Source organism: Chanos chanos, chromosome 6 (genome assembly GCF_902362185.1).
Source record: "Chanos chanos chromosome 6, fChaCha1.1, whole genome shotgun sequence".
Taxonomy (NCBI): Eukaryota; Metazoa; Chordata; class Actinopteri; order Gonorynchiformes; family Chanidae; genus Chanos; species Chanos chanos.
The window spans coordinates 35,426,316-35,441,270 of NC_044500.1; the positions used below are offsets into that span (position 1 = coordinate 35,426,316).

General features: G+C 40.1%; 2 protein-coding genes across 2 annotated transcripts; both read left to right on the top strand.

The window, feature by feature from the left end:
* The first annotated feature begins 244 nt into the window (after positions 1-244).
* Positions 245-4,612, top strand: ccdc120b (coiled-coil domain containing 120b). The gene is made up of 9 exons (XM_030778582.1): positions 245-293; positions 426-556; positions 1,274-1,381; positions 1,472-1,592; positions 2,438-2,494; positions 2,621-2,777; positions 2,871-2,972; positions 3,310-4,341; positions 4,507-4,612. The coding sequence occupies exons 1-9, from the start codon at positions 245-247 to the stop codon at positions 4,610-4,612; spliced, it is 1,863 nt and encodes a 620-aa protein (XP_030634442.1).
* Positions 4,613-7,905: 3,293 nt separating this feature from the next.
* Positions 7,906-14,550, top strand: LOC115815344 (SRSF protein kinase 3-like). Its single transcript, XM_030778302.1, has 11 exons — positions 7,906-8,050; positions 8,367-8,475; positions 9,080-9,167; positions 9,375-9,462; positions 9,828-9,934; positions 10,341-10,506; positions 12,606-12,703; positions 13,064-13,171; positions 13,775-13,844; positions 14,183-14,275; positions 14,366-14,550. The coding sequence occupies exons 1-11, from the start codon at positions 7,906-7,908 to the stop codon at positions 14,548-14,550; spliced, it is 1,257 nt and encodes a 418-aa protein (XP_030634162.1).
* The last annotated feature ends 405 nt before the right edge of the window (positions 14,551-14,955 follow it).

Here is a 14,955-nt window from a genome sequence, read left to right on the forward strand (position 1 = left end):
TCCCCCATTGGGCTGTTTGGATAATTGCAGCATTGGGACAAAGCGCTTGCAGAAAGTACCGAATGACATGTATCACATGACTGAAATAACAAGGTGAAATGTGGACCCAAATCTGAGTTTATCTCAACTGTTTGATAAATTATTGCGTATTTACAATATTAGAACAATAGAACAATATCTTTTTACATAGGAGGTGAGACGTGGACCGGTAATTTGACTGACAGGACTTCTCAAGTTACGCCTTATGGAGTTCAAAGGACACATGATTAGCACTATGGGCTTGGGGAGTCCTGGTGAGTAAATCAGTCGCAGTTTGTGAAGTGTGAGTGTTTGCAAACTAACAGCATTCTAATGCTAAGACGCCTGGAATTATTGCTTTTTGGTATTTAAATATTCACACTAAGCACTTTATTATTAATGTTCAGACTTGCAGGACTGCCAGGACAGCAAGCTGCAAGCAGAGCGCATCTCAGAGCTGCAGGAGAGAAAGCAAAGCCTGCAGAGTCTTCTGAGCAGCCGTCTAGGGGAACTACGACAAGTGTGTCTCCAGGAAGCGGTACGTTGTTCAGTATGTATAAACAAAATCTGGAACAATCATTTTACATGGCTGCGAAAGGATTATACTGTCTGATTTACTTGTTATCTCAAAACTCTCTGTGAAAGCCAGCAGTGGTACTATATGTGCATATAACATAGACCAGAAGTTTTGGGATTTAGTCTTTTGTCCCTTCTTAGTGTTGAAAAGAGGGCCCGGGTCTTGATTTGATTGAAGAAGCTGTGTCCAGTGCTGTGTCAGATGTTTATGATCTCCATAAAACTGTCTCTCCAAGCTGTCTCTCAAAACATTCCTCACAGCTTCAAAAAAGGATCTTTTTTTCCCTCTCTCTGCTGCATACAGCACCTTTTATGTAACCTCCTTTGTAATACAACTCAACCTCAACCAGACGTTAATACAGAGGCTACTGTATGGTTTAATGCGGGTGGAGGACATGTCTGGCCAGGAAATGATTACAGCTGAATACTAATGTAACAGAATAAGTTTTTAAAAGATGACGTTCTGTTTACGCTGAAGTATCATATAGACTGCTGTTACAATTTGTCTGTAAGTTTTCCTCTAAACTACCTATTATCTCCCAGAAGGATAGATTTAGGTAAGAGTATAATGCTTTGATCTGGTAAAACATCAGTGAACTCCGGTAGTCTCTGTAGCTGTGTGGCTAACTCTGGTGATGTCTTTTGTTATCTGATTAACTCTCGGGTGATGTCTGTGCAGGAGCTGACTGGAAAGCTTCCACGTGACTATCCTCTAGAGGCAGGGGAAAGACCCCCTTTTGTTCCGCGCAGGGCTGGACTGGCACCCCATGTTACCTCAAAAGGGGAGGTGAGTCAGAGCATTCAGTCCAAGACTAGACCAATTACAGTCTACTTTCCTCTCAGTGAAGTGATAACTGACTTTTTGTATATTGTGCAGGATGACTGTAGTCAGAGGAAACAGATGAAAGCACTGTTTGGTGGTGCCCTGCGTCGGAACACAGAGTCTGACAAAAACACCCTACACAATAAGAGGACTGTTCACCGTGGATGCCACACAGGTGACGCAACAGCGTAACACATCACCTCAGAATGTTGTAAATAAACTGTTGCAAATTTGCGGAGCGGCTTTCTTTCTAGATCTTTCCACAGAATTATGTGCAGTTAATGTAAATACATAGATTTGAACAGGTGCTTGTGCTCAAGGCAGTCTTAAATGTTGTGGTGAGAAATATTATGTCAGTGATTGTGAAAATGAATCAGCTTAAACTGATGACCATTGAGTATTGCTATGGAGGAATGGATGTGTCTGTGTGTGCATTGGTTTAGGGGCACTTTGTAATCGTTCCTACGGATGTACAAAATGTGTTGCTTTTAATTAGTGATGGTATTTCTGTTCTTTTTATAAATTTGCTCCACTGGAGGCAGGAAACTGTGAAAGTGCTTGATATGAAGCGCAGTGTACAGAGTCATTTCCTCTCATTATTCCAGGCCATAGAGCATCTTGGGAAAATATCATTGTAAATGCGATGGTAGAATGCAAACATGGTAATCATCTCCAGTAAAAGCAGATGCTGTAATGTTCTCTCTGCCGACAGCAGTTTGATCAGTGTTCAAGGACCGTTTGAAATGTAATCAGAGAGAGGTCTTGATGCTCTGTGATATTCAGTGTGTTGAAATATTGGCAACCACAACACCACCACCAAAAACCACAGATTGTAAATGAAAGTTGATATCTTAACAAAAAGTAGGAAATTGCTCATCTGTGAATAGAAAAAAACAATGGGTGGCAAGGAGGCTAAAAGCCCTACAGTCTTGTTACTTAAACTCTACAAGTCATCTGTGAAGTGTGTGCTATGGTACACATTGTTTGTTTAATTCTCTTTGCGTGTTTCATTTTTTCCAGAAGAAACTGTGAAGTCAGAGAGTAGCTCCATGTCAGACTCAACCTCCCAAGACAATGGTGAGCTAACAGAGGACTATCAAAGCACCGAAAGTGAATCCTCATATCATGTTTACCTTTTGCAGTATTTAAAATGTACTCCAACTAAACCAAATACTGAACTCCTGTGCTTGCACTGACCCACAGAGGACTCCTCTCCCAGCGTGGCTCCAGAACACCGGTCCTTGTCCCACCCCCGGCTGGCCCCGGGCAGTCCTGACAGCAGGCTCTGCAGGAAACTCTCCCCTGTAGAAATCTACTACGAGATGAGGACCCGCCGCAACTCTGCCTCTAGCTCTGTCAGGTAACGCGTGTAAAAGATTGTCTGAGGTTATCCCTGCCTTCGGCCCTTTTTTTGTGTATTTCAGTGAATTTAACTGAATTTGTGTCTTCCCAGCCCAAGTCATTCTCTCCCAAGAAGTGCATCCAATGTGGAGGGAAGGAGTGTTCCAGCTACACCTCTCCTGTCCCGGACAGCGCCAATTAGCATTCATGTCAGGTAATGCCCCTGCTTTGTCCCTGCAGCACTAGTGACCTACACATTTTTACCCAAGGGGCTGAGCATGAATTTGCCTGAATGTCTGGTTAGTGTTTTGTGCTATCTGCGCCACAGAAGGGTTTTAATTGTTGTTATTTAAAAAGAGTGCTCAAGAGAGATGCCGTCAGTGATTAGCATACACATTAGAATAGCTCGTATTTTGTGAAGCCTCAAGAATATGAAAATTCAGTGTTGTTATTTATCTATACAATTATGATTTGGCATTCCTATTAACAAAGCAACAGTAATCTCACCACCACCTCTTTGTGAAGGTTTGATGTTTCTCTTATTCTTCAAGGCCAGAGATGTCTGGAGGCATTGCACTGAAGCAGTGGTGTGGCAGTCCTGATGTTCCTCAGTTTGTCCCTCTGGCATCTTTAGAGGGTTCCTCCTCTGAGCGACGGAGCTGCCCTTACAGCTCCCGTGCGAGACGCAGTAACAGCTCAGAGGCGCTCCTGGACCGCTCCAACCTACCAGAGCCTGGGCCTCCGCGAAACGGCATGCCACCCCGAGGGGGCCCGTATAAGAGCTCAGAGACCCTGACAGATGGTAAGCTCAGGCAAATCTACCAAGGAAGCCCAGAGAGACATCTCAATGGCTCCAAAAACCAGGGCAGGATGCGGTCCTCCGTGGGTGGGCGTGCAGGTGGTGGAGGCTACAACGAGATTTTAATGGACTACATCTGGGGTAAACAACAAAAGAGGCCAACTCAGCTTCCACAGCACCAGTCCGTGGGGAGGATTTGGCCGGACATGTCCTCTCCATCTTCGGCTGCTCCTCCTCACTACAACGGCCTGTCCCATTCACAGGTGCATCTGGCCGCAGCACCACCTCCTTATAGTCCCATGTTGCTGAGGGGACAGCAGGCTGAACCACGCCGGGTCAAAGTCACCAGGACAAAGTCATGCGGGCCCTTCATCCCTCTACAGCAACACCCTCAAGATGCTATTCTGCTCTCTGCTTACGAGGCTCCACATGCCTCCTCTTGGTCTGCTGCCTCCTCCATTCCTAACCTCCTGCCCCACCAGGCTGAGTTGCCTCCAGCAGCTGCTTTCAACCGCAGGCCTGCCCAGTTCTCTCTGCCCACCCCAGAAGACTCCACTCGTAATCTGCACAAAGCCCTGGCACTGGAAGGCCTGCGAGACTGGTATCTGAGAAATGCCCTTGGCTACAACACCACCTCGAAGGGGCATGACGGAGGTCCTGCTCGTCATTCGCATGCCCAACACCTGATGCACCAGCCTCAGTCCGTTCCCGCCGATCCATTCTACTCACATGGTCCACAGATACCCCAGTCTGCCTCCTTTCACGGGCTCCCGCTTCACGGTCGGTGAGTGATCTTGCTTTTCTTTGCCAGTAAGAGACCATTTCCTACTACAGGCTCATTTATAGAATGACCAGAACTAAATTATATTCAAGAAATCCCAAGAGTTAATGCAGGATTATGTACATTGCGTGCATTAGCTTACAGTCAAATCATTTCTCTCCATATCAGGTCTGTTGAGCTTTCTCTCTACTCAGAGCCATTCCCCTCCCAGATGCAGGAGGCCACTCAGAAAGAGCCCAGTTCTGATCCGCCTGCTCCAGGAACTCTGGTCTGACGGACTTCCAGCCGATGCCAAGATCTACATTAGATATATTGAAGTGATGGAATGTAAGATACAGTGAGTAAGTAAAAAATGTCATAGACTTTGCAAAATGACTAAAACGCTGGTCTGATTAGGGTCATAAACTAAGATGAGGTGTGTGAAGAGTGATGAGAAAATTAGCAATGACTGTAGCTTGAATATAAATCAGTATCTTTGGAGCTGTTTTATTATTTTGCTATATTCTATATCATAGTCGTATAATGAATTATTATTATTGGATTGCAGAGAAGCATTTACACTTGAAAAATATAAATATCATCTCTTCCTCATCTCCAGATATATATATATATATATATTTTCACATAATATGATGTATGTATACAGAATTACTATTTTGTAACCCTCTGGGTTTATGTGAGCAAAGTAATTTAAAAGAATATATCAATCATATGCCTTGTGCTCTACTTAGAATTTAACAAACCCATGCATTTAAATGTATTATAACAGCAGTGAATGTGTAGCATACCTGTTTGTTTATGTATCTATATGTAGCTTTGAGAGGTACAATATAATGAATGGTGTATTGAATTAATGATGAAGAGGAATACAAGAACATGGAGGCTGTCATAAGAAAGATTCTTTAATGCTGAAAATTGAGGCCTGCAAGCAGAATGCTGCGAATGTACTTATTTTGACACACATCTCTTTAAAACAGTATATTTGTTTGAAAAAGTAACCAAACGTGGATCTTATTTTACCAGAAAAACAACATTGTTAGGTAGAACATGAGTGTTGTAAATGGGAACATGATATCATGTTTGCTTCAGTTTGGACTAGTTCTCTGTCCATGACTGGAGAAGACTGTTTTACAGTGATATGTCCAATGTGTTGATCAATGGCATAAGCAGGTCTTGTGTCCATTGTTTGTGAATACCCGGGACAGAGTTAAAAATATTTGTTTTCATCTCCCCAAAATGTATTGTATTAACAAACTGTCAAAGTTGTGTATGGGTCATTAGTCTCTTTTTGTTTTTACACTCTTTCAGCTTATTTTCCTAATGTATGTCTTTATTATCAGGTTCAAAATCAAGCAGATTATTTAAATATAGTCAGGGCAAGGATTCATTTCCCTTTTTACATACAATGCCGTTAAAATATGGTGCATAGTGATAGTACTGTGTTATTAACCAAACCATAAGTTTCGTCAGTTTGGAGTGGAGGGAAGCACGGTTCAGTGTCCACTGTCCACCTCAGTTTAGCATCCTTGTTTTCAATAGCATGAGGAGTACATAAATCAAGTGAACTGTAAGTATTTTTTCTACTCTAAGTCTGAGACCAGTGTAACCCCTTTTGGACAATTTGATTACAAATCCCCTGTTAACATTTTGAACGATGATTGATGGCTATTACTTGCTTATGTAGATTTTAGGGAAAGTGATGATATAGTTTCAGATGTGTTTCTCTTTACTTATTTAAGGCAGTTTGTGAGGTATGTCCTGCTGTTAAAAACTATGACTGATGACCAAACCGCTGTGCATTGAGAGTTTTATTTGTGTATTTCAGTGACATCAATGTCTGTACTGTAAGTAAATAAATACATATAAAAACCCATTTAGAGTAACTTCGACTGGAATATAACAAATATATATATTGTATATTTATGTATGGATTAGATTTTGTATTTATTTGCAAAAAACATGCATAGTTCTATTAAAATAATGCAGAAATTATCAGCACCAGCACTGGGATGACATTCCGATACTGACTGAATTAGACCTCAATTTCCCTTCAAAATGTGCTGCAAATGTAAAACATCTGACTGAGGCATGGATACAAACAATATTTGCATGATGGCATCATTTTCACACATTGAGAAAATTTGATGAATTGATACTTATTTAACCAATTTGGTAAAGTAATTTCTCATGTGACTTTGAGAGCTCTAGTTTGAATCCATGCCTATAGTATGTCAGTGATGGAAAAATAATTCAGTACTTAATTGTTTAGCCCCAAGTTATAGTATAACTTATTGTCAGTACATAAACTGTATGAAATATATGCATTTATAATAAAGTTTTTAAACCAGTCTTTTATTTTCAATCTCCCTATGAGATTGATCTGGTCCTTTCCTGTGTGTGTTTTGGGGAAGGGGGGTGGGGGTCAGTACAAAAGAGGATTTAATTCATGTTCAATCGATTACATTTCTGTGTCACTTTTACACGTACAGACACACACACACACACACATACCTATCTATCTATCTGTGTGTGTGTGTGTGTATATATATATATATGTATGTGTGTGTGTGTGTGTGTGTATAAAATAAATATCATAGGATGTGCATTATATACATCTACAAAGTATCTACAGCAACATTTGGTCTACTCCCATTACTTGCCTCGTGCACAATTTCCAGCTGCTGTCACTAAGTTGGCAGGCAGACCTACTACAAACTGTTGGGAGCACTATCAGTATCTGTGATGGAGGCTATCTGCTTGGTCAGTGGTGAGACTTAAAAGCATGAACTCAACTGACAAAGTGTGGAGAGTGGCGGCCTAGAAATAATTACCATGGAGTTTGTTTATACCTAATCAGTAGCTAACTCACGGCTAGCAAATTAACCACTAGCAAACGACGTTAACAGCTCGTAAGCTAAATCGCTTCACCTTAACAGTCTTACTATCGATCGTTGGAATCGGGTAGCTACATTCTTAGTTGACTGTTAACAACGAAAATCGCCTAAATTTTGTTTTTAGGTGTCTTAACCTGAAAACACCCAATATTGTAAATATTCCTCGTATCAAGAATACTTCTCGCTGTTGCTACCCTTCAACTTTCTAGGCTTGCCCCGTGGGTGAGCTATTTCAGTTCACATTCCTCACATTGGTATCTAGTCTAAAATAGAAACGGTCACTTGTACAGAGTACCCTAAACTTGTCTCAACCAAATCTATATCAACCGTCATCCCAGTGCAGTTAAATAAATATGTCCGTGCTCTTGAGGCATAGTTAAATACGAGGTGCATCACTCAGTCCCTTTTGAGATGCAGAATGTATCCACAGGGGTTAGTTGTTTTACAGTGTAAATATTAAATCAAGGCTGAATTCCCCACCACATTGTTTCAAGAACCTTTACTTTACTGGATTATCAACCATGCAGACTATTTTATTTGTCTGTGTCCTTTGGTCTAGGGTCACACAGTTGTCTGATGAGCAGCACCCTCATAAATCTCTTTAATCTTCTAATATCTTTATCATTTTATATGTCCATTTATAAAACCCAACTCTAAATAGACCCCACAAAACATGTTCACCACACCCGTAACTACAAGCTCACTGTACTGCTCTCAAGCCACTGCAACATCAACTCCCTCAAATTTTGTGCCATCTCCTCATGAGCTGGTGGGATCAGATGGTGAAGAGCAGGAGGATCCATCCCACTACTGTAGAGGTATATCATCTTAGATTGTTTAATCTTAAATAGTTGTAATCATTGATTAAGTCCTTGTTACCCATAGTGATTGATTTCTCACAAGCAAATGCCATATTAGATTTTCTAAATGATTGCATATTCCCTTTATGTTTGTTTTCCTCTGATGGAATATACCAGTCCTATTAGCTGGACTTATATCAGGGCTCCTGGCACTCCGGTCTTTCATTTTCTAGTTCACTGATGACTGACAGCATCCTTAGGGATTAGCAAGGCAGAGGGAGAAATTGGTGTTAATTATTCCTGTAACTACATCAAAGCTTGTTATTTTTCTCAGGAGGATATTATCCGGTGCGAATTGGAGAAATATTAAATGACCGTTATCAAGTGCTCAGGAAGCTTGGGTGGGGCCACTTCTCTACTGTATGGCTCTGCTGGGACATTCAGTGAGTGCAGCATTTGTTTACAGTTTGGTTTCATGTAGTTTTAGGTCTTATTAACTGTCTAGTCACTTATCTTATTCATATAGAAAATCAGGATATTGTCTTGTGTACCCACACAAAAAATTTGTCAAATTGTTACAGAAGTCCTTGCTAGAGTACGCTCTACTGCTAGACTGGCTAGTTTACTCTAGTGTACTTATTAAAAAGAAAAAGCAACAAACAAATCGACCCATAACCAATTTGTCAACAATTTGTCTGTCTTAAATTAACCATAAGTGAATTTTCAAGGCAGGTTTTTTTTTTTTTTTTTAATCTTTGGTGACAGAGTGCTCTGCTTTAAGAATTTAGACGAGCATTGCCTTAGAGGGCACTGATAAACTTAATTTAATTAAAATATTGCATTAAAACATAATTTTAGCAGTCCTTTTAGCAGTTTCTTTCTTTCCTCAATTATTCTTATTTGATTTCCATCAGATCTGTTGTTTATAATGTCTAATGGGTTGAATTTAAATTGAGGAATAAATTGTATGAAAAGTGCTGTGCAAATGAAGCTATGACAGATTGGAATATATCTTATCAGAGTGGCTTAATTGTTTTTAATAAACAGAAGGATGTGTTTTGTGGCTCTGAAGATAGTTAAGAGTGCCCCAAGCTACACAGAGACAGCTTTGGATGAGATTAGGCTGCTGAGATGTGTGAGTATACCACTGAATCTGTTGTCTTTTTATGACATTTTATAGTAGCTCTGTATGTAAATAATATGTCTTTAATTCTATACATATATTTGCTTTTAAATAGATTTCAGTTTAATTGTAGGCTAATTCATTTATTGTAATTAATTCATTCATTGTAAAGATTACAGTAATGACTTGATGACTTGATTGGCCATGATTTAATTTCAGGTGCAAAAAAGTGACCCTTCAGATCAAGCGAGAGAGACCATTGTGCAACTGATAGATGATTTTAAAGTGACAGGGGTCAATGGAGTGCGTATCCTTGACTTAAGTGATCTCTTATTATATCTCTCTCTTTTTCTCTCCTGCATCCACCCCCCCCCCCCTCTTTTACCTCTGCCAACTTTAACAAACTCTCACTCATGTACATGCAAGTACAGTCAATTATTTATTATAGAGGGAATTCTCCTGCTTCCCATCCTCCATATGTGGATCTAGGCTTATTCCTTTCAAACTGTACTGAACTCTCTTCCCATCTATAGCTGGCGGGCAGGAATTGTGCTCGCATCCTCCTAGTGTTGGTTTAAGTCACTTCTGGGCTTGATGTTTTGATTGCTTTTGAGTTGTTGGGGTTTTAGCAGCCCGTCCCTAGTGTGAAGGAGTGCTCTCCTTAATGTTCAGATGTGTGCATGGTGCTGGAGCTGTTGGGACCTCAACTGCTGAAGTGGATCATTAAGTCTAACTACACAGGCCTTCCTGTGGGCTGTGTGAAGACCATCCTCAGACAGGTGCTGTATCTCCAGTCCTCCCAGTGTCATCCTTGTGAGAAATGTCCTGAGAAAGTCACCCATGTGGACCTTTGTTTCATTTACACAGAGTATAGGTTTTATAATAAGACATTGGTGATCTGTTCTGAAGTGAAATTCAGCAGAATATCATTTGCAATCATAGAAATGACATGTAATTCAGAACAAAAAGTCTGCAGGTGATGACAGCATTGTGTGCAGCAGTGGAACACAGATATCTTGTCATTTATATAAAACAACAGACACGAGATGAAACTGAATGCAGAGAGTCATTAGAGTTTCACAGACAGTTCAGTGTAGCTGTTCTGGGTTAATATGTTCCCATTACTATATACTCTCTACTCAACCACTGGGAGAGCCAATGATGTGCTTTGGTACTCTTTTCTAGGTTCTACAGGGCTTGGATTACTTGCATTCAAAATGCAAGATCATCCACACAGATATTAAACCAGAGAACATATTGATGAGAGTGGGTGATGATGTGATCCAGCGGATGGCGGATGAAGTGAGGCTTTGGCAGCAGGGAAGGTCATTTGACCCCGTTATCCCCTCAGGCAAGAAGCATTATGATCTCTTACTGTTTGTGTCACTGTTGTCAGACCTTTTGTGATTTAGAAGAACGGAAAATATGCAGCGATTGCTAAAAGCATAGTGCTTGCAAAGGTTAATACTTCTGGCTATTTTTTAGGCTTATGTATGTATTTGTGTATATGTATGTATTTATGTTTGTAAGTTTGTATGTGTGTATGTATGTACGTAGTTAAATCACATTTCGATACACTAATTACGCCACATATTAAGTCCAAATTTACTATAAAAGACTGGAACCACAATTGTTTACGTAATACTGTTCTTTTTTTGCTTGTGTCTGTGTGTGTTCTGTTTATTCTTTTTGCCATTCTCTGTGATGTTAGCCAGTGGCACTTCTGGGGGAAGGCAGGTGTGTAAAACTATATCTTGTTTTGACATGGGAGAATCAGTCAAAAATGTGAAGAAATGAAAAACTATGATGCAAAACTAAAATGCAGAAACTAGATTTATTCTGTTCTGCTTCACTTGTCCACCTCTTACCATATAATTTGCTGTGTTAGCATAACTGGCTGGGGAAGGTGACTGATGTGCTCCAGACTCTTGGTGTGTGGGTAAGACAGCTTGGCATTGTGAGACTGTGTTTCTTAAATACAAGTCATTTGGGATTTTTGCAACGACATCTTGAAACATAAACTCTAGACATTTATGTTCAGTCACATCAAGTCAATCATATCACATTTTGGTAACCAACTGCAGTAATTTAAATGTTTGAGTGTAGTTTCTGACTAACATGTGTATTGGTGCTGCATTTTGTGTTTTATACTTGCTTTTAATTTGCACGTAACAACTGTAAATGGACAACAAAGGTTAATTGACATTTGAAGTTTTGTTTGATGTATTTGTGAGCATGTGCTGAGAAATTTGCAAAATGCAGCCATCAAGTTAATAACAGTAGTTGCCATGGATTTTCTGTTTTCTGTTCTGTTCCATTACCTAACATTCATCACTTTGGAAAGCTCTTGATGATTAATGATAAGAACTGAAACCTCTCCACAGTTTGCATTAGTAGAATCTGCGAGCATGTACTATAGCTTAGGTATATCAATGGAATTTTTGTGAGGTCAAAAGAATTCCCGTGTCTGAGATTATGTGATTATTTCCTCACAACGTTTACTCTCTAAGTCTGTCTTCATGCTGTATTATTGTAATACGTTTTACTTTTTGACCAATGCACGTGTTCTCCCAGACTAGAGCCATTGGCAGGGGACAGAAGAGAAAAGAAGAGAGGAAGGAAGGAAGAAAGAAAAAAACAAAACAGGTTCAAATGGCAAAGCTCTCCGAAGAACAACATGAAGAAAAAGAGGAATCTGTCAGGGCAGCCTCAATGGATAGTATGACATTTGGCTGCATCCCAAGAGCTGTTGCTCCCAAGTCTACAGGTTCTCTGCGTACTACGTGGAGGCAGAGCCTGCTGCTCTCGCCCAGATCTTCCCTTTGTAAGTGGTTTCAGTGCTCTACTCTGAGTTCGTAGTACAGAATAATCTTGATACTTCTTCAAGTAAGTGAACTTTCTCCTTGAAAAGTAAATAAACTTGATGTTATATTAAATCATCATTTGACATGCTGAAGTTTAGAAAAAAATTCCAGTTTGCCTGCTTTTAAAGACAATATAATCATGCTTCAGTGATAGTGATAATATAATGACTGATATGAAGTGACAGATTCAATGTGCTGAATTATGTATTCAGTTGCTCCATCAAAACCTCTGTTGCAGCACGCTTTCCACACTCAGAAAACACTGTAAATACAGATGGTCCTGTGAGGGGAGCAGACTGTGGCTTCAGTTCACCTCATCCCGAACCACCTGTATCATCTCCACTACAAGGTAGTCATCAAGGCATTACCCCAACAGCTGTCTTCAGCACAGTGTAACGGACACAGATGATTCTGTCTGCAAAGTCCTTATGTTGTGAGGCCAGAGGGTCCACATCATCAAGCCTCTCAGCCGAGAGGATCAGAAGAATGCTTATCTTTTGTTAACACTTAGTTTTTTTACCTTTTGAAGAATCAGTAAGTCAGCGTGACTTGATCTCTGTATTGTTAATTTGCGTGTTTAATTCAGTACCCAGAATGGAAGATATGTCAGGTAATCCTCTGAAACCTGATAATGCAGATAAAATCAGCGTGAAAATCGCAGATCTTGGCAATTCCTGCTGGGTGGTGAGTGACTACGAGATTAACTCTCTTTAATTAGTCCATGCTAGCTCTGTTTGGACAACACTTATCCCTAGTCCTGCAGTCAGTGCATTACCTTAGTGATGTAATTTGATACATTTTGACACTGTAAAAATTATTGATATAACTGATGAAAAAAAAAAGGGATTGATAAAAGTGTAATGTTTCAAAAGAAAGAAATACATTGAGACAGCCCTGTAGACAAAATTGTCACTCTGCTCAACGTAAGATGTTTCCTTTAGGTCATATATGTAATATTATGGGAGGCAGTAAAATACAATATGGTGTACATAATTATCCTAATTTATTTATGATATTAATCACTGTCTTTGCTTTGTCTTGAAGCACAAACACTTTACAGAAGACATCCAGACCTGTCAGTACCGCTCCATAGAGGTCCTGATTGGAGGAGAGTATGGCACACCTGCTGATATATGGAGCACTGCTTGCATGGTGAGAGCACAGAACATGCACACAACATGGCTTCTATTAGCATTTACTTATTCAGACATTCCCACCAAACCAAAGCAATTAAACGACAATTAATGCTAAGTCAAACTTGAACTTGGTTTTAGCTCCAGGGATTAAGACTCTAGTCATTTTAGTCTTTAGTTTGTGAATTGTGAGAACAAGACAAGACTTCATCTTTCCATTTGATGTAGAAATTGATGTTGGTTAAGGGCCACAACGTAGTCTGGATGCAAACATTGGGAAATGCAGTGAAGCTCACTATGATTTGTAAAGTGCTTATTACATCATCTTATTACATCATCTTGCACAATGGCACTGAGCAGTCATTACATGGGATTCTACAGAGCACACCTGTGAGTTGAAGATTAAGATTGCACTCCTGTCTCGAATACACAATCACTGGATTACTTCTGTGTCCGGTGATGGGCTCTGGGTGGGCCCAGATTTAGTGGTGTTCTTATACTTGATGTCTGAAGCCAGGGCATTCTCATCTATAGATGTATGTGTCTCAGTGTCTCTTACTCGGTTTGCTGTGTGAGAATGATAAACATATGCTTCTAAAAGTGACTCTTCATTTCCCCTCAGGCATTTGAGTTAGTCACCGGAGACTACTTGTTTGATCCTCAGTCAGGAGAGAATTATACTCGAGAGGAAGGTCAGCCCTCTCTCCTTTTTTTTAAATTTTTAAATTTTTTAAACATTCTTATTTGCTTGTGTTCTTTAGCTCTTCGCCTCATCAAAGTTTCATTTGCAAAACTCAAATAATATTCATATTTCGCCTCATCATTTTTTACCAGTCAACACTGAGAGACCAAAACTTAAAAAAATAACTCTAGCTCTGTATTGACTTAAAGATTCTGTCTGGAAGATTTGATTGATCTGCTGCATGCTGTGTCCAGTATTGGGTTGCTTGACTCAGGCACATCATTTCTTCAGTTATATGGAAAAGAATGATCCGCATGTATGAAAACTCTGACTTCTCTGTCCTGTCAGATCACATTGCCCACATTATTGAGTTAATTGGTCCCATTCCGTTGCACTTTGCGCTCTCAGGGAAAGAATCTCACCGATACTTCAGCCATAAAGGTAAATAAAAGTCAAATCATAACGGTTTTACCATAACAACAAATGCCATTTGCCAGCTGTGAGCCATTAAAACCTGTTGCTGTCCCACAGGTGTACTGAGGCATATCTCTAAACTGAAGCCCTGGGGCTTGTGTGAGGTTCTGCAGGAGAAATATTCTTGGCCCCATGAGGAGGCGGTTCAGTTCAGTGACTTTCTCCTGCCCATGCTGGAGCTGCTCCCAGAGAAAAGAGCCACGGCTGCCCAGTGTCTTCAGCATCCTTGGCTCAACTCCTAGAACCACATTTCATGTTTTCCTAGGTTTATGTGTTTACATATTTATTACTCCAGCAACTTACCATGAAATCTCAGTTATTAATTTAACATATTTTTAGATGTGCCAGACAGTCTTTGGTATCGTTAATCTATTTGAAACATTGATCTGTTTGATAAGGAAGTGGAAAAAGGTACCACAGTTTCTTGCAATTCTTCATTCCACCAACAGGTGTCAGGATTTTTACAGTGTATTTAAGGGTTGGCAGGGCCTGGATTCTACAGAGTGCATCTGATTTCTTACATATTGCTGGGTTTCATTCTGTTTTAATCTTGTTTCTTTCTCTTTTTTTTCTGTTCAGTCTAAAAGATCCATGGAGGAATGTGTTAACTAACTTTTTGAAGCAGCTGATAAGCCATAAACAGCATG

What these genes read in the sequence shown, in the direction of transcription:
- LOC115815344 (XM_030778302.1), top strand. Translation starts at nt 7,906, where the DNA reads ATGTTCACCACACCCGTAACTACAAGCTCACTGTACTGCTCTCAAGCC. An exon ending in TGGCTCTGCTGGGACATTCA is followed by an intron (nt 8,476 to 9,079) that starts GTGAGTGCAGCA and finishes TTTAATAAACAG; the next exon opens with AAGGATGTGTTTTGTGGCTC. An exon ending in TGACCCCGTTATCCCCTCAG is followed by an intron (nt 10,507 to 12,605) that starts GCAAGAAGCATT and finishes TGTTTAATTCAG; the next exon opens with TACCCAGAATGGAAGATATG.
- ccdc120b (XM_030778582.1), top strand. Translation starts at nt 245, where the DNA reads ATGGAGTTCAAAGGACACATGATTAGCACTATGGGCTTGGGGAGTCCT. An exon ending in ATGTTACCTCAAAAGGGGAG is followed by an intron (nt 1,382 to 1,471) that starts GTGAGTCAGAGC and finishes TATATTGTGCAG; the next exon opens with GATGACTGTAGTCAGAGGAA. An exon ending in CTCAACCTCCCAAGACAATG is followed by an intron (nt 2,495 to 2,620) that starts GTGAGCTAACAG and finishes ACTGACCCACAG; the next exon opens with AGGACTCCTCTCCCAGCGTG.